The 22,434-nt window shown below is 37.6% G+C and overlaps 4 protein-coding genes across 4 annotated transcripts; 1 reads left to right on the top strand and 3 right to left on the bottom strand.

The window, feature by feature from the left end:
- Window positions 1–72: 72 nt before the first annotated feature.
- On the top strand, window positions 73–5,087 carry dila (dilatory). Its single transcript, XM_065496335.1, has 10 exons — window positions 73–488; window positions 692–820; window positions 871–1,459; window positions 1,809–1,959; window positions 2,008–2,215; window positions 2,267–2,470; window positions 2,736–3,146; window positions 3,738–3,949; window positions 4,303–4,617; window positions 4,893–5,087. Exons 1-10 carry the CDS (start codon window positions 399–401, stop codon window positions 4,999–5,001), a joined length of 2,418 nt encoding a protein of 805 aa, XP_065352407.1. The 5' UTR covers window positions 73–398; the 3' UTR covers window positions 5,002–5,087.
- On the bottom strand, window positions 5,026–9,045 carry Hsl (hormone-sensitive lipase). Its single transcript, XM_065496328.1, has 9 exons — window positions 8,584–9,045; window positions 8,337–8,523; window positions 7,595–7,820; window positions 7,346–7,536; window positions 6,459–6,924; window positions 5,876–6,371; window positions 5,580–5,736; window positions 5,405–5,530; window positions 5,026–5,348 (listed from the first exon to the last, which is right to left on the bottom strand). The coding sequence occupies exons 1-9, from the start codon at window positions 8,937–8,939 to the stop codon at window positions 5,265–5,267; spliced, it is 2,289 nt and encodes a 762-aa protein (XP_065352400.1). The 5' UTR covers window positions 8,940–9,045; the 3' UTR covers window positions 5,026–5,264.
- Window positions 9,046–10,410: 1,365 nt separating this feature from the next.
- On the bottom strand, window positions 10,411–14,253 carry LOC135945511 (heat shock 70 kDa protein cognate 4). Its single transcript, XM_065493250.1, has 5 exons — window positions 14,092–14,253; window positions 13,593–13,802; window positions 11,979–12,705; window positions 11,406–11,796; window positions 10,411–11,181 (listed from the first exon to the last, which is right to left on the bottom strand). Exons 2-5 carry the CDS (start codon window positions 13,798–13,800, stop codon window positions 10,564–10,566), a joined length of 1,944 nt encoding a protein of 647 aa, XP_065349322.1. The 5' UTR covers window positions 13,801–13,802; window positions 14,092–14,253; the 3' UTR covers window positions 10,411–10,563.
- Window positions 14,254–14,964: 711 nt separating this feature from the next.
- LOC135946506 (mucin-5B-like) lies at window positions 14,965–22,361 on the bottom strand. The gene is made up of 7 exons (XM_065494734.1): window positions 22,243–22,361; window positions 18,625–18,719; window positions 18,445–18,571; window positions 18,228–18,390; window positions 16,993–17,787; window positions 15,708–15,851; window positions 14,965–15,342 (listed from the first exon to the last, which is right to left on the bottom strand). The coding sequence occupies exons 2-7, from the start codon at window positions 18,711–18,713 to the stop codon at window positions 15,122–15,124; spliced, it is 1,539 nt and encodes a 512-aa protein (XP_065350806.1). The 5' UTR covers window positions 18,714–18,719; window positions 22,243–22,361; the 3' UTR covers window positions 14,965–15,121.
- Window positions 22,362–22,434: the final 73 nt, after the last annotated feature.

Below are 22,434 nucleotides of genomic sequence, written 5' to 3'. Positions count from 1 at the left end.
CACTAAAGAGTCCTAATATGCGCATGCGCAATTTTTAAATAATGTGGAATGTCGACTAGTGGCGCGAAGAAATAGTATTAATTGAGTTTTTATTTCTAATTATTTTTAATAACCAGTAATACTTTGCGTACGTTTCAGACGTTGAGTGTTTTCCACAATTGTGACAAAAATTGATCATTTTATTACATACTATATTAATATAATTTAAAGTATGTACATACGCGTTCGTGTGTGAGCAAACAATTAACGTAATAGAGTCTTCACCATGGTAACGATGGTGTTTATGTTGTACTTAAAATGAGCATCATAATTCACCACATCATTTGATATTGAACAATATTGATAAAATCAATGACACTCGGATCGTAGTTGTGTGCGTGACAGCTTAGCTTGTCAAAATGCCTGCGGCTGTCAAAAATAATAGAAAACATTCTCTGCTTACACACTCAACAAATATTAAAAGTGCAATTTGCTTATCAGGATCACATGTGAGTACATAATTTAAATTAAAATAACTCAGGGTTCGCACAATTTTCCATCCAGTTTATCGACGGCGTATTTTTTCCCAGGTGATAATATAAATTTTCTGAAAAATATTCGCCAAAATAATCGATATAAAATTACCGAAAATATAGTAGTGTCCTTATTGAAACTCTAGAATAATTGAATTTAACATTAAATCGGTTTGCAGTTGAATTTAACTTCAAGACCAGCAGGCATGATGTCACGATCGACCTCTCCAGGAAGATCAACTTCACCAATTAAAAACAATAAAAAACAGAGGCCAAAATCTGCAGTGCCAACGTTGAAACAAACCAAGGCATATAAATTTGATTCAATATTTTTGCTTCAATATTAATTATAAAATAGGGTCTTAAATTGCAGAAAAGCAGACCACTCTCGGCGAATCAGGCGCCAAGCAGTCTGAAAACAGGAGAATCCTCGGAGACATCAAGTCCAACATACCTTCCATCAGACGAAATCAGTCTTTGGATGAGCGACGAGATGCTAAGAGCTGAAAATAAATCTGCTGAATCGGCGAGCACGTCCAAAATGATTTCGCCTTTTTCAGAAACGCCGAGTTTAGTAGACGCGGCGGAAAAGACAAATCCGAAACATTTGCGGTTCGCGGAGGAAGAGGATTTTATTTTTTCTGTCGTGGAGCAGTTAAAGGAGCAAGTCAAGTGTGAAATTCCGGAAGCGGAGGAAAATGGGCAGTCAGCGGTTGCCGGCAAAAACAAGCCAAAGTCACTAATCGAGCTGTTGGAAATCGTGGATGGGGAAATTCCTATTGAATTCCGGAAGAAAAATTTCACAACGAGACAGAAACCTCGACAAGTGGAGAGAAAGAAAAAAGAGGTCAAATGCAAAAAAGAACAAGAAGTGGTAGCAGTGCAGGATTCTAGCGAAGACCCTGCTGTCAAAGAAAATGAAAACGAAGATAGTGAAAATGAAATGGGTAACAGCTTTTAAATCTTATCAAGTTTTGCAAACTTTTCCGTTCCGATTGTTCCCAGATAAAATCAGCAAGAAAATTAATTTTTTTCCAGACAAAATTTTGAGGGGGTGTTTAACATTTTATTGTTAGATGTGGGCAAGAAATACCAAATTTGTAACTTTTACAGCAAAAACCAGATTTTTCAATTCTGGGAAAGTATGATTCCTGTTTTCAATTAAAATATCTGGTTATTTCTGGAACTTAAAAAACTATATGTGTAGTCTATTTATCAGTTATCCGTCTTTTCGACAAACCTTGCTTCAAAGTGGTGTTTAAATCTGATAAAATTTTTAAAAACCTTGAATTTTAGAGGAGCCACAGGATAATGATGCTAAAACGCCGCAAAACGACTGCTTAAAAACAATTTTTAATTTCTTGGATGAGGAGGAAAAGAAAGAGTTTCAACCTTCCAAAATCAACCCTTTGCCTGCACTGGAGGAAACAGAAATCGCTCCACATATGTAATTAAAAAAATAATAATAAACTGTTGTTAAAACTCGAATTAATAGGAAAGGCAACAAGCAAATTCAAATCTTGAAAGAGGCATTGGAAGAAAAAGTGGCTCACGTCCAGCTTTTGAAAGAGAGCTTGCTGCAAACTCGTGTTGAGTCAGCAGACGCCTTGGCTGCGGCAGGCAAGGAGCACAGAATTATGGCTCGCAAGCAAAAATTGGAGTACGAAAGTGCACTGAAAAAACTCCAAGACGGAATGGAAAAGGTTATAAATTTACTTTACTCTGATGTTTAAAAATGTAAATTTCTCCTTTAGCTGTTGTCAGATAAGAAAATGTTAGTGGAAAAAGTCGAAGAGCTGGTGCAAAAATTGAGGGAGGCTGAGAGCAAGCACGTGGGCGCAATTCAGGCTCTGCAGCAAAGACAAACAGTGGAAATAGCCAGAACAAAGCAAATTGCTGCTGCCGCGGAAAAAGTGCGGCGAGAGAAATGGGTTGAGAGGCAAACTGCAAGGATAAAGGTAACAGGCCCAAAGCGAAAATAAAAAAAATAATTTTTATTAAATATAATTATAACCTAATCATCGACTGTAACTTTCCTGAAAGAAAATTAAAGTTTACTAGTGCTCTGTCATTTTCCTGCTCTCTATTTTAAACCCACTATTTTATTTTTTTATAAACTCTTCAGATGGTATGTATATGGTTTGATATTATTTCGAAAATTTCCCTGCTATAAATAGGTTTGGATTTTGGTTTAGTTTAAAATAAATAAATCTCCGTTTCCAGGAGTTGACAGTAAAGGGGCTAGAGCCCGAGCTGACTCGACTGAACCTGCAGCACGAAAACAAAGTGGCTCAAATTCAGGCAAGCCACTCTCGCGAACTGCAGGCTCAGGTTGAAGCAGAAGGCAAAAGGGTAGATGAGCTGAGGAGTGCGATGCTGAAAGAAAAGGACGAGGAGTTGGCCAGAGAGAGAACTTTGATCAGCGAGAGATTCGAGAGACAGATTGCTGAGGAGAGGGCCATGATGGAAATACGATGCGAGCGACTGAAAGAGGAGGCGAACTCAGAGGCCGCTCGACTTCAGGCCAACTGGACTTCGCAAAAAGAAATGCTGATCGCCCAGGCTTGGCAAGAGGCACAGAGGGTGCAGGCGCTGCACGACCAGCAAATTTTGCTTTTAGAGGAGAAGAAACAGGTATGATTATAACAAATTTTCTTTTCAAATATGAACAAATTGATTTCCCCCCCTAAATTTTGCCAAAAATTGCAAATATTTAGCTTGGAGGCTAAACGATATTCTAAAAATTTAAAAAAATAGGTTTCAATAATTTTTTCCTCTTGAAAAAGCTTAAATCTTTACTATCATATAAGTTACAAAAAATAAGAGTGACGGGAAAATTGTTTGTAAAATTACAAACAGAAATATTTAAAAACACAAGATTGTATATGCAATGTCACTAACGCAAAATTAAGCTTTAATCCGAAAACTTAACTAGTGCAAAATAGGATAGAAACAGAGCAATTAAATTATCTAAATCGCAGTGATTAAATTTTTCAAAGTGGCTTTAATAACATCCTAGATATGAGCAAGAATTACCAAATTTTATAAATTACAGCGAAACGGAAACATTATAAAACCGTGGATTGATTTATTTGGTCCAAAAACTGCTTTTAAAGCATTGTATTTTTCCTTAATTAAAACTGATGGTCTATTTTTGTCAATATCCCACCTTTCACCAACCCTTGACTTTTAAAGTGATTTTGAAAAGTGACGTTTTTAAACTAGGCTGAAATCACCGCGGCCAAAGAGGAGCTGCGAGAGGAGCAGGCAGCTTGGTTGACAGCTCAAAATAGGAAAAATGCAGAGTTGCTAGCAGCTAAACAACAAGAGTTGAAAGAGCAGAGGGACAAAGAAATTGAGCGAGCAATAGAGAGGCTGGAGGCGGAAGAACGGCGGAGCAAAGCCGAGCAAGAGAAGGAGACGGAAAAGAAAATACAGTAAGAACTGGTGAACGTAGAATGTATTTCTGTACTATTTTTGTTTTTTTGGGGGTTTCCCTTATATATTAGTCATGCTCTGGACCATTTCAAAAAAGGATATATCCTTGTATGGTATTACTTTTGAAAAGTTATTATTGTTCTGGTAATGTTAATTTTTATTTGATCTAATATATAGATTAGACAAGATTTTAGACATTTTCTATTTATTCATCATGCAATCGTACGCATTTTTCAATTTGTAATTTTAAAAATGGGACTAAAATATTTCAGATTTCATGATTTAAAAGTTTCATGTTTAGGAAATACACTTGACAAGAATATTTCAGTAAATATATTTAATTAAAATGCAGGCGCCTCAGAGACCAGCAAAGGGCAATGTTGGCAGACCGAGACTTGAACGAGAAATTGCTTCAAGCGAGACTGGCAGAGGCTCAAAAGGGATTGGAAGAGTCGGAAAAGCAACTGCTGGCGGCAAAAGCGAATGAAAGTCGCCTGAAGCAGGAATTATGCATTAGCGAGCAAAGAGTTCAGGCGCTGGAAGGCGAGCATTCCAGGATAAGAGACATCGTCGAAAAGCAATACGCAAAACAAGTGGCCGATTTGGAGATGAAAATATCGGAAATGAAAGTTAACCGAGACGCAGAATTGGAACAAGTGCACACCAGGTGAAAATCAATCATTTCAATAATTAGGGGCTGCCAAATTTCAAAGTTTGACCACTTTTTGAGCGTCCAACTGTCACAGTAACTTCAATTGAGCAAAAATTACTAAAATTTTTAAAATTTTAAATTAAATTCGTCAAAAACAGTCAGCTTAAAAGTCTATAATTTGGATTAAATTAATTTCTTAAATCAGGACCGATATGCTCAAGAAGTCGAGATTTTTCAACCTAATATATTAGTTGGTTTGTTATTGAATTATCAAATGGGTATTCCTGCAGGTTGAAGGGCGTGCTGGAGAAAAAAGATCAGTGCATTGAACAAATGAAAGCTCAAGAATCTGACTTGGCAAAGCGTTGCAAACACTTGGAAACACTTCTGGGACGCTGAAATTTTTGTAAAAATACTTCTTCATTTGGTAAATAATTTTTATTGCTATTTGAATAAATTATAAATTAAGATATTTGAAAATCTTTGGTGGTGTGAATAGATATGCTAAGTCTCTACATTTAACCCTATGTAACATAAATATGACAGAGTGAGCTATTCTTCGCATCCATTAAGTATGCAGTTGTGAGAAAAAAATTAGTGTATATATATAATATCACAACAAAATATATTCTTACTGGTGTGACTGGTTTCTCAGATAACGGTTAATTGTCAACTTCGTCGAACCCAAGAAGAGCTTTAATGCGTTCCACACACAGCTTTGATCCTTCGTGGGCTTCCTTGCTGATCTGTGAGTTAAAAATTTTAAATTATCCCTAAAAAGAAGCAGTTACATTGTCCTTACGAGAGAGAAATTCAGGAATCCATGCGGTAAATTTTTTAAAATATCAAGCTGAACGTCATTTCCTAAGGCTTTCAATCGTTTGGCAAACATTACACAATCATCTAAGCAAGGGTCAAGCTGCAGAGACTGAGATTTGAATTAAAAACAGAGTGAGATCAAATTATGTCCCTCTTACTAGGATCTTGATAGGAGGCAACTGCTTCAGAACTTTGTCAGAAGCAAAATATGGGCTCAAGTATGGATCTTTGGGCACTGTAAACTTGAACTCCTCTGTAGGGTCCTTGTCCAACATTTGATCCAGCTCAGAAGGGTCCAAGGGCAGAGCTGGAGAGCTGGGAGTTTAAGTTGGCGCGTTACTAACACTGGTTTAGATTTGGAGTAGACAGAGCAATAATTACTGTAATTTTTATTTTTTAAGATTGTTTATGCCCGGTTTTCTCCAATAATTTAGTTCAGTAAGTGCTGTCTTACCCGCAAGCTGCTTCTAGGCTCGGCTCACGGCTGAGAGAGCTTCCAGACACGGAAAAGTGGCCAGTGAATGAGCTGGCCATGGAGCTGAACCGCTCAACAAGCGTTGGTGACGGAGGAACGCTGTTCTCTGCCTGTGGAGCCTCGAACAGGACGTCTTGCTCTTCGTCATCTTTGATTTTGTCATTTTGCACGTAACGGTCCAAAAACTGGGCCACATACTTCCGAGATCTAGCTGCGGCCGAGTTTTCCGGCTGCAGGGCGGGAGGGGACACCAGAGAGACGGTAGTCATTGAGTCAGACTCGTGATCTGAAAACTTGGATGGGCTACGAAGAGGCAGTTCAGTCAGGCTTTCGTCCTCTAATTGTCCTTTCATTTCTTCGTCAGCTTTTGAGTTTTTGGCAGGAATTTCTCCTTCAAAATATGGAAGGTCGTCAATGTTTTCTTCAGACTTTTGTTCATCCTTTTTGGTGTCGATCGATAAATGACCAGCATAAGCTGCGAAAAAATTGCAAACTAAGAATAAAACAAACTCAAAATGACTGAATTTAAATTGAATCTCCAAGTATTCAAGCTGACAGTTACCTTTGAGACATCTCATCATGAAGCCAAACGGCAAGAGTGGATCCATGAAGCAAAGCAGTCTTGCCGGGGAAGGAATGAATGCGACTAGAACCGGCACATACGCCAGGAACATTCCGTGGGGCCTGGGTAGGCCCATTTCAATGCACTTGAGCGCCACCCCCAGATTCAGATTGGCGCCGGCAGAGTCGCCGACTAGGATGACCTTCTGCCCAGTCGAGCCGAGCATGTTGCAATTTTTGCGGGCCCAGCAGTAAGCGTAGAGCGTTTCTTCAAGAGCACGTGGGAATGGAGCGTCGGGGGCTAGAGAGTAGTCAACAGAGATGATCGGCACGTTCAGCCAATTGGCCCAATCTCGAAGATAGCACTCGTGTGAACGAGAGCTCTGAGCGACGAATCCTCCTCCGTGGCAGTGGACCAAAAGGTACGGAGACGGAGGCAGGGAGTTTGAGTCTGTTGTTTTCCCCAGCTAGAGTTACAAGGCTGACATTGAAACAGGGTCCGACAAATGGAAAATTGGCGAAATTTTTACCGTTTATTCCAATAGCCGGTTTTTCAAATAAGAAATAAATAGTAAGAAAAGTTGGGGATTTTTTCTCCAAAAAATGTCAAAAAATTAAAAAAAATCAAATTGCTAGCCTGGAGGATTTCTAATAAATTTATAATTATAATTTGATGTTTAATTCTTTAAATTTAAAGTAATTGAACTGACATTTTTCTTTTCATGATAAAAATTGAGCTTAAATAGTTTTTCTACATTTGATCATGAATCAAAAACTTCCAATTTCTTACAAAATCTAGATATTTTAAATTATTCAACTCTGACGGAACTAAACTGCAAATTACTCCGTTAAAATTTTCAAGAAGATAACTAATTTAAGTATATTTACCATGCCCTCTCTGTGGTTTGCGGATATGAGGCGAACCAGAACTGGTTTTGGACCAATGTGAGAAGATGGAGCAGGCACAATGACGTCAGAACCATCAATCCCTGTGATTGTAAATGACTGAGGCGGAATCGAAATTTCCTGATTGATGGCCACAGATGGTGTTACCAAACTGGGCAATTTTTGCATCAGATCTAGAAATAATTTTTATAGTGATTTCATTAATTCCAAAGAAGAGTAAATAATGCAAACCTGTCTCGGCAAGCTGCCAAAAAGCCTTGCAAAACTCGACATCAGAGTACTGGGCAATGTTGACGATGCGCCTGGCACGCAGTTCAGGGTCAATCAGGTATTTGCTCCCCGTATAAACAGAGTTGGTAGCTTTGCTGATGAGCCCTCCACTGTTGTAGTATGCTTCACTGTAGGATGCCATGGTGATGCAAATAAACTGCAAAGCCTTTCGCATGCTCTCGCAGAACTGGAAATTTAAAATTTTAATTTATTGAAATTCCATAAAGAAAGGACACTATTTTAGGGATTTTAAACGGCAGTTTTTTGTAAAAATTACCAGAACAAGTCCAAGAATTACCTGATGATAGATGTTTCAGTAATTATTTCCAAATTCCATATCAAAATAATGAAAGAGAAAATGTTCTTCTATATTGATATTTTTCTCAGTATAGGACATGAAAATTAATGTTTCTATTGTAATTTATTTGACGATTTGATTAAAAATCAATTGCTTCATTTCATGGTTTAGCTAATGTTATTGAAAAACAAAAAAATCAGCCGGTTACAAAATATTCAGGATTCTGGATTTTCAAGAATATTTATGGGATGCTGAATTTGAATTGGATAGGTCACGTAACACTAAGAATTTGGTTAAGGGATTTTTCAAAATATTTCCAGTAATGAATTACAGTCGTCCTATTTTTTAGGTTTCAAAAACAATTTCAGAAAAATGTTTTTCCGGGTTAAACTCTGTATGATATACCTGAAAGCCGAGACATCTGCCATAAAAACAAATCTGATTGATATTCGTAGTTTTGGCCAACAGTTCGGCAGGCGAGTGCTTGTCATCAGGGAATAAATTTCCAGTTTCGCTCAAGTCAATGTAGGTGACCAGATGTTCCAGGCAGGTTCCCAGTGACGCAAGGACGTGACTGCACGCCTCCACCTCCCTGAAAAGTAAAAAATTAAATCACAAAATAATTTTAATTGATATTTTGCTCCCTGCTTACTTCATGTAACCGGATTTGCGGAAAAACAAATTATTTCTGGCTGCTGCAACTTCGCGCGCCAATTTTAGAGCGTGTGCCACAAATGTTTCGACAATGTTGACGAAGCTGCGGTATCCATTGCCCGGGGTTTCCGGACTGAAGTCATATAATGGTGCCACGGCCCTGATTTTGTCCAGCGACGGTAGTATTGTCTTGATGTGGTCGATGATAGCGAGAAAAGCGGCGCTCAGCCTTTGTCCTTCTGCGCTCTCGTCTGACCGCAGCGCTTCCGCATTTTCCCTGCACAGGTGCGTCAGTTCGCTCACATCGCTGCTGAAGGACGACTTAATCACTTCCTCTTCTCCGACCAGCTCCATATCTGTGCGACAAAAATTAGCTAGCGGCTCTTTTACGCAGAACAAATTGATTTTGACATTTTTGTCGTTCGCTTAACAGCCTTAACAAACAGAACAGAACAGATGACAGAAAATAGCAGTTTTGCCAACTTAAAAGTAATTCATACGCGGAAAACCACATGATATTACGCACTTATGCACACAATAGTTTTCTGAATAAACGCGCACGTTTTAATATAAAATTTTACTTACAAGTCCAATATGCAGAGCGGGTCATCAAGAAAGAAACCCTGCAAATTGTTTTAAAAGAACTTTCAATAAAATTGAACATGATTAAAAAAAAGTAAGAAACTGATGGTGGTTAGAAATTGTCTAATGTTGCAAAATTTTAAGAGAGAAGCACTCGAACATCGAGTTAAGGTTTTGAATACATATAATTATATATATTGATGAGATGTATTTATATTTGCTACTCTGTTTGTTATTATATGCTACTCATGATTGCTCACAATCATTTGTGATCTTAACACGCAGTAAATGCTCCTAATCATCCATTTCTTTCAAAATATTTTCATCTGTTGGCAAAGCATGCACGCCTTTTCTTCTAAGCGCCTCATTAAAAAAAACAGAAAATTGTTAATTTCTAAAATAACATGTTATTGCGGTTCATTCATGTTTTAAAATATTCACACCATAATCATTATCATCATAAAATATAATTGATTAAACATGACTGATGATTTGGTACAAAAAAGCTCTTTTGCTCATGGTAATAAGAATTGAAATAATTATATATACACAGACGATCCGTGTATTTATCAAAATTCTTATTACCATGAGCAAAAGAGCTTTTTTGTACCAAATCATCAGTCATGTTTAATCCATTATATATTTTGATGATAATGATTATGGTGTGAATATTTTAAAACATGAATGAACCGCAATAACATGTTATTTTAGAAATTAACATTTTTTTTTTAATGAGGCGCTTAGAAGAAAAGGCGTGCATGCTTTGCCAACAGATGAAAATATTTTGAAAGAAATGGATGATTAGGAGCATTTCATCTTAAGATAAATTATAATAGGAATAAAATTTAAGTTTTTAAAGACTTTAATTATGCATGAGACTAGATCATATTTAACAAAAATGGAACTTCTTGGTTGAAAGATTAGAAATTGACAACACAATATCTTGGAAATCGATGTGGCAGCGACCAATCCCATATAATAGTATCTTTTCGGATTGTAGCAAAATTTGCGTTGAAAAATCGCTCAACAATGTGTGCAAAAATCAAAAATCAACTCTTTTGTTTGGGATACTGGGAAAAGGCGCTGCCACAGCGAAATGTTAATGAGCTACCAGCCAATTTCCTGGCAACAGTAAAAAATTAGTGACTGTTCTGGACAGTAAACCAAACCCTAAATACTTCTCATTACCCAAAAAATTTTCAAATTTAGAATGTTGTAAGAATATGCATTAATACTGCAGATATGCCATTAACTTCAACCTTTTTTATTATTTGGAATGGATCTTGACAACTTAGTGACGAAAGTAATGGCCGATACATATCAGTCTACTCCATGCGGAGTGCGGTGTTATAACAGGAAAATGCTGACGGAATGCTGTTGTGTTAAAGCGAGACGATTAGTCGACTTCCTCAATGGTAGGTCCGGCGCCGGCACCGCTTGGGGGAGGTCCACCAGCTCCAGGCATACCACCGGGCATGCTGCCAGGAGGAGCGCCACCGCTCTGGTACAGTTTGGTAATGATGGGGCTGCAGATGCCCTCAAGCTCCTTCTGCTTGTGTTCAAACTCCTCCTTGTCGGCCAGCTGGTTTGTGTCCATCCACTTGATCGTCTCGTTGCACTTGTCCATGATGGTCTTCTTATCCTCCTCGGTGATCTTGTCCTTAAGCTTATCATCCTCCATGGTCGACTTCATGTTGAAGCAGTAAGACTCAAGGCTGTTCTTAGCGGCGATCACGCTGCGCTGTTTCTCGTCCTCAGCCTTGTACTTTTCGGCGTCGTTGACCATGCGCTCGATCTCCTCCTTAGACAGACGGCCCTTGTCGTTCGTGATGGTGATCTTGTTCTCCTTGTTGGTCGACTTCTCCACGGCAGACACGTTCAGGATGCCGTTGGCGTCGATGTCAAAGGTCACCTCAATCTGGGGCACGCCACGGGGAGCAGGAGGGATGCCCGCCAACTCGAATTTGCCCAGGATGTTGTTGTCCTTGGTCATGGCACGCTCACCTTCATAAACCTATCAACATAAATTTTGTTAATTAGTTCACATTTGGAAAAGGAATGTTGTATTAAAATTAACTGTTGCTTCAGGATATAATTCTAATCATTAATTCAGGTGAAACACGGATATATGGTAATCATCATAAAGCAGGGGTTTTTTTATGGGATTTTATGATAAAATTAAGGCCGAATCCTATCATAAAAACGCCCTTTTCTAAAAACCAGTATCAAAATAATTACCTGAATGAGCACGCCAGGCTGGTTGTCTGAGTAAGTGGTGAAGGTCTGGGTCTGCTTGGTGGGAATGGTGGTGTTTCGCTTGATCAGAGTGGTCATCACACCGCCAGCAGTTTCAATACCCAAGCTGAGGGGAGTGACGTCCAAGAGCAGGAGGTCCTGGACAGCTTCAGACTTGTCTCCAGCCAGGATGGCGGCCTGGACGGCAGCACCGTAGGCGACAGCCTCATCAGGGTTGATTGACTTGTTAAGCTCTTTGCCGTTGAAGAAGTCCTGCAACAGCTTCTGGATCTTGGGGATGCGGGTGGAGCCTCCAACAAGGACGATGTCGTTGATCTGAGCCTTGTCCATCTTGGCGTCGCGCAGGGACTTTTCAACAGGCTCAAGGGTAGACCTGATTATGAAATTCAGATTGTTAAATTGTAAGCGAACTAATTGCATAAAAACACTTTATGTAATGCCAATTAACTTAATGGTGAATTTAATTGGCTGGAATTTGTTGATTATTTATATTTATTAATTTAAATTCCAGAATACTAGAAAAATCCAAAATTCATTAACAAATAAAATACCAACCTGAAGAGATCAGCGCAGAGCTCCTCAAAGCGGGCCCTGGTGATGGAGGTGTAGAAATCGATGCCCTCATAGAGCGAATCGATTTCGATGGAGGCCTGGGTGGAGGAAGAAAGGGTCCTCTTTGCCCTCTCGCAGGCAGTCCTGAGACGCCTCAAGGCACGCTTGTTGGATGTCAGGTCTTTCTTGTACTTGCGCTTGAACTCCTGCACGAAGTGATTGACCATGCGGTTGTCGAAGTCCTCTCCACCCAAGTGAGTGTCTCCAGCGGTGGACTTAACTTCGAAGATGCCGTCCTCGATGGTGAGGATGGACACGTCGAAGGTGCCGCCACCCAGGTCGAAGATGAGCACATGCCTCTCGCCCTGGCCCTTCTTGTCCAAGCCGTAGGCGATGGCGGCCGCGGTCGGCTCGTTGATGATCCTGAGCACGTTCAGACCAGCGATGGTGCCAGAATCCTTAGTGGCCTGACGCTGGCTGTCGTTGAAGTAGGCCGGCACGGTGATGACAGCGTTGTTGACAGTCTTGCCCAAGTACGCCTCGGCCGTCTCCTTCATCTTCGTCAGCACCATCGAGCTGACTTCCTCAGGGAAGAAGGCCTTGGTCTCTCCCTTGTACTCAACCTGCAACTTGGGCTTGCCGTCCTCGCTGACGACCTCAAACGGCCAGTGCTTCATGTCGGCTTGCACTGTGGCGTCTTCGAATTTGCGCCCGATCAAACGCTTGGCATCTGAAATTAAATTTATATTTTGATTTTAATTAAGGACTTCTTTTAACAGCCAAATAATGTTCTTTATTGACGTCAAGGAGTAGTCTATTTTGCATTCAACGGTTCCCAAGCCAATTTGGATTTTTCTTCTAGCAACAATTAAGAAAATTTGGAATTTGGAAATTAAACTTGAACCGTCATTAACACAATTTTAGTGCTAGGTTTAATTTTAGAGGAGTGTTGTTGTTCAAGATATTTTTTTTGTAGCTAATAAATATTATGCTGAACCACAAGTACTTTATATTTAATTCCAGTTGAACTGCTTTGAATGTGCAACAAAAAATATTTAGCTGAAAACTTGTGAAACCATGAAAATAGTTTGTTGCCTAATCAATGACGAAACATGTAATATTATTTGATAAATACTTTTTTTATTAAAAGTAAGGAAATAATGTTGCCTTGAATTAATTCTGAACGCTAATCTTCAGTTAATGTAACGATATTTAAGTTCCCAAGCATAACAATGTGGGACGCAGGAGGCTGCTAAATTGGATTTAATATTTCCAGCCATTTCTTATTTAAATATCTCTAATTCGATACTAGAAAATGCAGGCTTCGTCAACAAAACCACTGTACAATATTTCTGTCACTTTAATCCCGTTTATTAGTGAAATCAGGTTAATTATGTTGCTAGTACTTTCTTCTCCATTTTAAGATTAAAATTACATGACCACTAACTTGCTTTGAAATCATCAAATTATCCTTAAAAGGAATCGAATTGAAAGTTTCCAAATAAGGAATGCTGAATTGGGTGCACTCTTATGCAATAAATATTAATCTTCTGAAAGCATTGACACGAGCAATGACTCATCAGCATAACGATCGAGGTCTAGAAGTTTCCAACTTACCAAAGATGGTATTGCTAGGATTCATGGCCACTTGGTTCTTGGCGGCATCTCCAATGAGACGCTCGGTGTCTGTAAAGGCCACGTAGCTAGGAGTAGTTCTGTTTCCCTGGTCATTGGCAATAATTTCCACCTTTCCGTGCTGGAAAACTCCGACACAGGAGTAGGTGGTACCAAGATCGATACCGACTGCGGGTCCGGTCTTTGCCATTGCTGCAACAAATTCGTTTGATTAGATTACCGTTTGAATATGATATAGAATTACGATCGAGCAATTTTGAAATGTGAAATCACTAGCGTATTTATAGCTTAAAAGGATATTTCTGAAACCCGGATTGAAATTCCAAAAGTACCAACGCGGTCATGGCGTGATAACGCCGAATTCGCCGGGACGTTAAAATTTCGATTAAATGTGACTTTCAGCTCAAAACTACGATTCAATAACGATATTCCGTGATCCGATGAACTTAAATGTGAACTGAGAATAAAGAAAAACCCTAACCTTTAGCGGATGATTGCAGATGATTCTGAGGAATATGCTCTAGAGGGACTGTCTGCCGCTCTTGCTCGTAGTTGGTAACTTAGTGAGAAAGGGAAAAGTGACTCACACCCCTATATATGCCTTTCCAGCATGGAAGAATCTAGAAGCGTCCTGCCCTGCAACTACCAATCACGTAATAGACTGCATTTCGTTGCCAACAGGTTTTTATCATGGCTGAAGTTTTTATTACCGCTATCAAAACTATTTTAAAATAAATTACTGTAAAATAGTAAATTGAATCAAAATGTTGTATTCCTGTAGAATAAAATTATAAAATTAAGAATTTTTTAAAGATGACATTAGTAAGTATCACTTTGTTATGTTGGCAAGTTGATTATGTGCCTGGATTGGCTTGTTGTCCATGATGCAGGAGATTCCATTGCAGATTACTAAACGCGGCAAAAAAAGGCGGGAAGCAATCAGTGTCAAGTATTGCAGCATTCCTTAAATATAAGTTTTACCGTATTTACTCAAACATATCCTTGGAAAGTAGGAAAAATATTGCGACATTAATGTCAATAATTTATTTCGAAAAATTCAAAATATTGAGCTGGAATAATAATTATTACTGACGCAACTGTTTCTTTTTATTTAAATCATAGCATTTTTTTATTGTTTGTTAAATTCCTGAGTGATGTGAATTTTTTAAGGGAAAAAGAACATCAATGAGATTGAGATTTCGCTTCTATTCTCGTAATTTATTGAATTAGCAATAATTGGCGGTCAGAAGGATATATTTTATCCGAATAGGAACCATAATATACCACTAATTAATTGATAAATTTCATAAATTTGTAATTTTTGTAAACGTGAAACATTGAAATTATTGCGCAATTAAAATGAAAGCTAGCATGACCTTTTAATGATAAATTTTTACACTATCTTATTTTAATATTTAAATGAGCAGTCTTACATTAGTAATAACATATTTATATACACATGTTTTTCTAAGATCAAGAGAGGTATTTAAAAAAAATCAAACTCTGTCTCGTCAGCACCTTGAGTCATGGGGCGTGAGTCGTTGTGGGTGATAGCAAGGAATTTCCTGGTAGAGGTGCTCTTCCTCCACTTGAGCAGGTTGTTGCACTACTTCTTTCTCTTTGCTGGCACTCATTACTGCCTCCCACATTTCAGCCAACGATCTCTGACCCTCTGAGCTGCGACACGACCTACTCTGAGAGGGTGGGTGGTCGTAGGTAGCTTCTAGTGCCTCTGTGTAAAGTAAAATTTCACTTAAAACAATATAATTTATTTTAATAAAGAAGGAGATATTTGAAAAATGTGATCACTCGAGGTTGTTTTCACGTTGAATATAATATATAATTAAAACCAGGCTTCATCCTCGTTGTCAATAAAGACGAATTTCTCATTTATTGACAACGAGGATGAAGCCTGGTTTTAATTATATTCAAAAGAAGGAGATGTTTGATTTCACACGTTTTGATTTTGTTTAATATCCGAAATAGCACAAGGTTTAATTTATACGAAAAGGATAGCTATTATAGATACTTTTTCTGTATAGAAAAATCCCCTGCAAGAAAAAAATATCACTGTGACATCATAATTATCGTCTTTACCTCGTAATTCTTGCGAAATTGTTGGTTGACGGGCAGCAGGCTTAAATGTTCCCATCGAATAAATGGCAGCAGGCTGGAGATCGATCGTCTCGCAGCAGGCTGAGAAATGTATTGCTGGGCCTGTTGGCATTTCCAATGATATTGCTGCAAATAAAAAAAGGAAGAAAATTTATAGATGATGTAAGTTTTGAGTAAGTTACAATATCATAATTTTTTAACTGATTGCGCGTCTTTTAATATTTTAAAATTTTAATTTCTTTGGTAAAATTGTCGGTTTTTGTGCACAAACATTTTGTAGCAGAGTGCCTTAATTCCATAATTGACTATAGCTGATCAAGAAAGGTATTCCAATGGCATTTTTTTCTTTTCATTTGAAAATCTTGAATCTATTTCAGCATTTTTTCTGTAATAGGTCATTGGTCTCCTAGAAGAATATTATTTTTATCTTTAAATTGAAAGATAGTGAGATTATTTACATCTAGTTAAACAAAGAACAAAATTAAATCCTTCAATTGAGTACGATTTATCTTATAGAGTTCCTGCTTAAGCGCTGATGTATAATTAAGAATTAATTATTTGTTCGAAGTTTATTGCATTCTTGATTTTCACGCTCGCTTGATGGTATACCATGCCAATTGGAAGCTCAGAAAACAAAATATATTTATTTTTAATTATCATTTATCATATTTTTGATATTAATAAAAAGCTTTATTACATTAATTACTTATTAAATTAAAATTCAGAGTTTGATAATTTAGCACAACATATATTTTTACGATATGAAATTTGATAAAAAGAAAAACTAAATGGGGCGAATTTAATTAAAAAAATAACAGTATTAAAGATTTTACAATGGACAAACATAACACTGAATTCTAATTTTATTCTTGATTTCTTCTGAGATATTATGCGCAGTTTTTCACTATTTTTAAGAAATTTGTTTTGGAGGTGAATTACTGCTGATCCGAGGCCTACGGGGCCAAAGTCAAAACAGCTGCTGTGCAGAACGAGATCGCGGGGACGCTATTTTTCTTTTTAATTTTTTATCAACTTTTAGCCTTCCATTCCTTGTTGTTTTACATGTGAAACAAACCACTGTAAAATCAATTTATATTATTATATTTTTTCATTTCACAGAAAATATTTTTAAAGCTTGAAAAACGATTTCGTCACAAGCAATAAATATTTTTGTCAATAATATATTTTTCCCTTTTCCAGCATGACGTTTTGCTCAACTTTTTATAAAGAAGTAAATTAAATCAAAATATAACAGAGATAGACACACCTGTAGGAAGTGGCGGCAGATGCCTGAGTGTGCCTCTGTCCGCCTGACTATTCATCTGCTCTTTATTCTTGCCGTTTTTCGCAACTTGCTGGCAGACGAGGACGACGAGGACGGTGCCCAGAATGAGAGAAAGCGCGGCCCCGATCACCACGACGAGAATCAAGTGATCGTCGTAAAATTTGTGAACGGCACTTGAGTGTAATTCTGGGCTGTGCGTTGCGATCGTGTGGATCGAGTGGTTGTTCACCACAATCACCGAAGTGAACCCTTTCGCTCCCAAAGCAGGAGTGGACGAATTTGCCGGCGCCTCGCCATTGTTGGGCGTGTAGAAAGGGTGCCGGGGGTCGAATCCGTGGTAGAAAGGGGTTGATTCCGTTGAAGAAGGTTCCAAAGTAGACAGTGAAGGAGATGGAGCAGGAAAATCAGAAGAGTTTTCAGTTCTTTCATTGGTGTTGGACGACTGGCCATCGAATTCAAACGATGTGTCCGAGAAATCCACAAAATCCTTAGTTTTAGACGAAGTTTCGACTAGGGTCGGCTTTGTGGAAAGAGGCGTGTAGGATTTTGGAGAAGTCGACGCTATTTCAGGTGTAGATGTTGTCGTGCTCAAAAAAACGATCGCTTCTGTGGTGGTAGTAGAAGTGCTAGTTGTGCTTACTGTCCAAGCAGTTGCTACAGATTCAGTAGTTTGAGGAATTGCAGTTGTTGTAGTGGAGGATGGTGTAGACGGTGTTGGCGTCGTCTCTTGCTCCACTGATAGAGTCGTAGATGAGCTAATTGGAACCAACTTGTAAACTAAAAATTAAGAATACATTATTTTTTTTCTAAAATCACATATTTATGTAAATCATAAATTTATTGTTATTCATTTTTTTAAATTAAATTATGATGCTAGCTGTAAATATATTTTTTTGCATTTAAATTTAAGAGAGGAGCTGGTCAATGGACGATCTTGAGGTTTGTTCCGTAAAATGTTTTAAAATTATATATCAAACGCTGAAACATTTCTTAAAGATTCCGCCGAGAAAATTTACTATAGTTTTCATACTTATACTTAGAAAGATGAGAACAGTATTTATTTGATAAATTATATAGTTAAACACCTTAACACTATATTAATGAATTGATCTTTTTAATTTTTTTCTGTAATTAATTAATTTTTTTTACATTTTTTACATTTCAGCCATGAAAACCAATGTTTGGTATATCGTATTCAAAATTAAAATTTCTCCCACCTTTCTCACAGGTGGGGCCGTAGAATTCGGGATGGCATTGGCACACATCAGGTGCAATACAGGTGCCCTCCTGGCAGCCTTTCGAGCAGAAAGCGACACAGGTGTTTTGCTCTTGAACGTAACCTTTGCAGCATTCATTGACTACGCGGACTTTTGGAACATTCTACACAAAAAAACTTAAATATCAACAAAAGAATATCAATAAACACTTAATTACTTCAACTTGATACTCTGTTTTCATCTCCACTTTCTCTCTGGTGCATCGCGGTGGTATTTTTGCACACCAGTAATTCTCCCTGACCTTGTAAGGTTTCGTGTATGACACAGTCACAGGAACGAAGTATCTGCAAATAAATTGTATGTCATTTTTAGTTAAAAAAAAATCACCAACGTATACGTCTCTTTTTTCGCGCAGACGTGATCTCCCCATAGTGGCTCGGCGTTGGAATAGGAAAAAAGAAGCAGAAGAGAGACAGGAAGCAGCATATTGTCCTGAAAATTTCCAAAATTATAACATGAATTGCATGTCATTTCTCTCTAAAGCTTTTTACAGCTCAAGATTTTTTCTTTTAGAGAATCTTAATTAATTAGAAAGGGAAGTTTAATTTACTACAAAATCTAAATCATCATAATTTTTTAAATGATCTAAACGTGCCATTTTTTACGCCCAGAAATTGAACAATCAATTTAAAAACTTTATTCCCTTCTGAAATTTGGACCTGGATTTTATCGGTAATTTCTCGTGGGTTTTAGAAAAAAGACATAATTGCGTCTAGGAAATAACCGGAATTTTCTCGGTTTTTTTTTCGGTAAAAAAAACTCTAGACGAATCAGACGGAAAACTGTGTGAACCCTTATTTTAATTTTTATTAGCTTCTTGGAGGCATCGGTTCATTTGGTGATGGATAAATAAACAGACGCCGTCTCATGGTCAATGAAATCGTTTTTGGAATGACGTCAGGTACAAATATTTGGTCTAATTTTAGACGCGCGTCGAGCGAATAGTGATAAAAGAAAATTTTCGCAATGTAAAATAAATCCTCGTGAAATCTCTTGTGCTATCAAGGAAAAAAGGAAACAGGCGAGTGTGGGAGCGATCACAGCAGGAATATAGAGGACAGCTGCACATGCTGATGAGCTGCATAAGAAAATGATGAGTCAAGCAGCGCCAAGACATTAACGATTATATTCTCCTTTGCAGAGCGTCTGGCGTAACAATCACAGCGCGCTTAATAAAGCTTTTTGCGACGAAAAATGTGCATTTTTTTAGCACACAAATAATGTTGTGGTATCATAAAGTATGTCGCTATATTTTCTTTTGCTCTGCTGCTTGTAATTATCCTTCAAACCCTATATACAAATGATTTAAAGCAGACAGTAACAACATGAGCAGCTTCATAAAGAAATAATGAATTTTTAGACTATTTAATCTTTCACAAGCATTTTTCCAAAAAAAAATAAGAGGTTAATGATTTTAACTTGATTCCGTAAAAAAACAATTACAAAAGTATTAATTCCTAAAATATCTAATTATGTTATGTAAGCTATCTCGTCATAATTTAAAAGAGCATCGAAACAAAAATAAAGGAGAACAAAGAGTTTCCATGGATTAATATGTTTTTTGTCTTTTTTTTTGCATTTATTCCAAGCAAAACCCATCTTTTCAACACATTTTTCATTTTATTTGGGGGGGGGGGAATTTGACGTGTTGATGTTGTCCCATTTCCTAACAAAAAATTAAAAAACAAGAAAGCTGGGAATAAAATTCAATAGTGAAACTTAAATTGTATATGCTAAATTTTAAACTGGACCATGTTGAGTACGGTTAAAACAACGACCGTTGGACAATTGAAATAATTTGCCTGTGTGTGCTTTTTATTTTACGTGAGTGCCGCTTCGAGTGGTCCAAATAATCACGCACGCACATCCGTCCTGAATTTATCACCAGGTCAATCTGTGAAATTATCGCCAGAGTGACGCAGCATTGTTTCCTGTTCGGGCCTTTCAATTCGTTTCTGGCTGCAATGGGATACACAATATGTAGTATGTTATCATTTGGATGCACTCGCGCAGCAGGGATAAAATTCACAAAACATTTAAATAAGTCGGGCTAGGATTTTTAGAGATTCTATTTCTGTTTTTAACGAAAAAGAAAACTTCGACTTTGCCAAGTTACTTCATTAAACTTGACGAAATTATCATTTTTCCTGTAAAATTACCAATGCGATCGTGGAAATGGATGAATTATGTTAAAATATGTCGTGAATTTTCTATAAAAATTTGGTAAATTTTGCATTCAATATAAAAGAAGTGCTTTAGAATCAATTTACAGGTGCCAAAATGAATTGAAAATTTCTAAAATTAATAAGTTAAAAAGTGGGGTTTAGAAAGAAAAAATATGCCAGCACCAGATAGTAAAAAATTGTATTCAAATTTTTAAAATCAATGTTGTAAAGTGTGCTTCAAGTCTTAAAATTGGATATAATTCATGCACATTTGATGCTTAAATAAAAAATCAGACGCGCAGAAAAAATAATTCTTCGTGTTAAAATCCCTAACCGACAGAGAAATAAGAAAAGTGTGTATTGCATTTTGCGTTTTGTGGCCGCATCGATCTCAAGCAAAAGCAAAAGGGGAGCCTTGTCATTCATTGCGCTTTCAGTTAGTCATGCTGCCTGTCAATTAGAGGTCAGAGGTTGGAATGAATTATTAAAAACGAGAGGGCCCCTCTCTGCAGCTAGCCGCTATGCTCTTGTTCGGAACCAACATCTCGAAATGAGTCGTATATATTTAACAATTGTAGTGCAGGCGATACAAAGGCGCGGGCTGAATTAGTCCGACGACTCGAGACTACTTGTTGCCGCGGCCTGTAAACGCTGCAGCGCGCAGTCACGAGGGGGATTGTAATCATTTCATATATAATATACACTCTGGACCAGCTTCTTTCTATACCGTCCTTACAGTTGGACCAGCTTTAATAAATGGGAAATTTCTTACGCGTGAGTGAGCACAATCTGTAATTTTTGCTGATGCGCTCTGCCTTGAAAATAACTTTTTACTTGTGCGATATATCAGACCGATGCTTTTTGCAATAGAGAAGTTTTTTAATGACTATATTGGGATTTTCATTGAAACTCACTTGAATTCGCAAGGATATATTTTTTCTTGGAAAAATTATAATTCAATATACTATGCCAAGTTATCACATAGGATAAACCTGTATTTTGTAATTTTGAAGAACAAAAAGTTAAAGGGAAAATTTCAAATTACGATGCGAAAAGCTCCAATTCAAAACTTTGTACAGCAGAATATACAGGTCTTGAAATTATTTTATTCTTATCAGGAATTTTTCAAAATAAAAATAATTAAAAAATGTGATCCAAATTTTATCAGGGTTCGCACTCTTGTCCATCAGGTTGTTTCCCCGGCCGTTTATGCATAAAAACGTCCGGTTTTACCAGCCTTTAATGTAATTTTTGCCAAATATTTGTGGCGAATCACTAAAAAGTGCAGATTTAACAGTGAGGGGTAAGCATATTTTTTCTAAATATATTTTTATACCAGTTCGAGGCGTGAAAATAATTCGTCATTTAAAAAGTGCGATGGTTGAATTTATAAAAGAGACCTTTCTTAAAGTAAATCACATTCATATGTGCAACAGAGATAAAAATCTTGAGCTTGAAACTATGAGAAAAATCAGTAACTCAAAATATTCTGGTTAGGTTTTAAGTGGCTCCAGATCTTTCCATGACGGACACAAGATGCTAAATTTAAATTGGAAGTGGACCGAAAAAAGCAGGAACTGCAATAATCACGATTTATATAAATATGTAATGAGCCGTAGAAATTAAAGTAAAGAGGACCCAGGAACTCATTTAGACGAAATTTCAACGAATTCAACGATAATTTACCAGACATTTTTATTAATTGAGAAAATTATTAAAAAAAAAAATACAAACAATCATGCTGATTATTGTGTCTCAAACTGGCCCTTGGCAAGCGTTTAAGGACTTACGTTGTCTCAGCGTCTCGAGTCCATCCTGCCCTTGCTGCGCTCCTAATGGCACTAGCTTAGACACAGAAGCTGCGGACTGCAGGATCACCGCGGCAACGACTGTGAAACTGCCACTTGAATAAACTCCCGCCCAGCAGTGCGCAGTCAGCGTGAAGTTTAACCCGTGACGATTAGGGCCACCGCGCAGTGTGC

The sequence above is a fragment of the Cloeon dipterum genome, chromosome X (genome assembly GCF_949628265.1).
Source record: "Cloeon dipterum chromosome X, ieCloDipt1.1, whole genome shotgun sequence".
Lineage (NCBI taxonomy): Eukaryota > Metazoa > Arthropoda > Insecta > Ephemeroptera > Baetidae > Cloeon > Cloeon dipterum.
This window is presented reverse-complemented; position numbering and strand designations above follow the sequence as displayed.

What these genes read in the sequence shown, in the direction of transcription:
- LOC135946506 (XM_065494734.1), bottom strand. Translation starts at nt 18,713, where the DNA reads ATGCTGCTTCCTGTCTCTCTTCTGCTTCTTTTTTCCTATTCCAACGCC. An exon ending in GTCTGCGCGAAAAAAGAGAC is followed by an intron (nt 18,572 to 18,624) that starts GTATACGTTGGT and finishes ATTTATTTGCAG; the next exon opens with ATACTTCGTTCCTGTGACTG. An exon ending in TCTGCCGCCACTTCCTACAG is followed by an intron (nt 15,852 to 16,992) that starts GTGTGTCTATCT and finishes TTTTATTTGCAG; the next exon opens with CAATATCATTGGAAATGCCA.
- Hsl (XM_065496328.1), bottom strand. Translation starts at nt 8,939, where the DNA reads ATGGAGCTGGTCGGAGAAGAGGAAGTGATTAAGTCGTCCTTCAGCAGC. An exon ending in AGCCTAGAAGCAGCTTGCGG is followed by an intron (nt 5,737 to 5,875) that starts GTAAGACAGCAC and finishes TTAAACTCCCAG; the next exon opens with CTCTCCAGCTCTGCCCTTGG. An exon ending in TGCCTCCTATCAAGATCCTA is followed by an intron (nt 5,531 to 5,579) that starts GTAAGAGGGACA and finishes TTCAAATCTCAG; the next exon opens with TCTCTGCAGCTTGACCCTTG.
- dila (XM_065496335.1), top strand. Translation starts at nt 399, where the DNA reads ATGCCTGCGGCTGTCAAAAATAATAGAAAACATTCTCTGCTTACACAC. An exon ending in CAACGTTGAAACAAACCAAG is followed by an intron (nt 821 to 870) that starts GCATATAAATTT and finishes ATTATAAAATAG; the next exon opens with GGTCTTAAATTGCAGAAAAG. An exon ending in GAGACGGAAAAGAAAATACA is followed by an intron (nt 3,950 to 4,302) that starts GTAAGAACTGGT and finishes ATTAAAATGCAG; the next exon opens with GCGCCTCAGAGACCAGCAAA.
- LOC135945511 (XM_065493250.1), bottom strand. Translation starts at nt 13,800, where the DNA reads ATGGCAAAGACCGGACCCGCAGTCGGTATCGATCTTGGTACCACCTAC. An exon ending in TCCTAGCAATACCATCTTTG is followed by an intron (nt 12,706 to 13,592) that starts GTAAGTTGGAAA and finishes ATTTAATTTCAG; the next exon opens with ATGCCAAGCGTTTGATCGGG. An exon ending in CTCTGCGCTGATCTCTTCAG is followed by an intron (nt 11,797 to 11,978) that starts GTTGGTATTTTA and finishes TTTCATAATCAG; the next exon opens with GTCTACCCTTGAGCCTGTTG.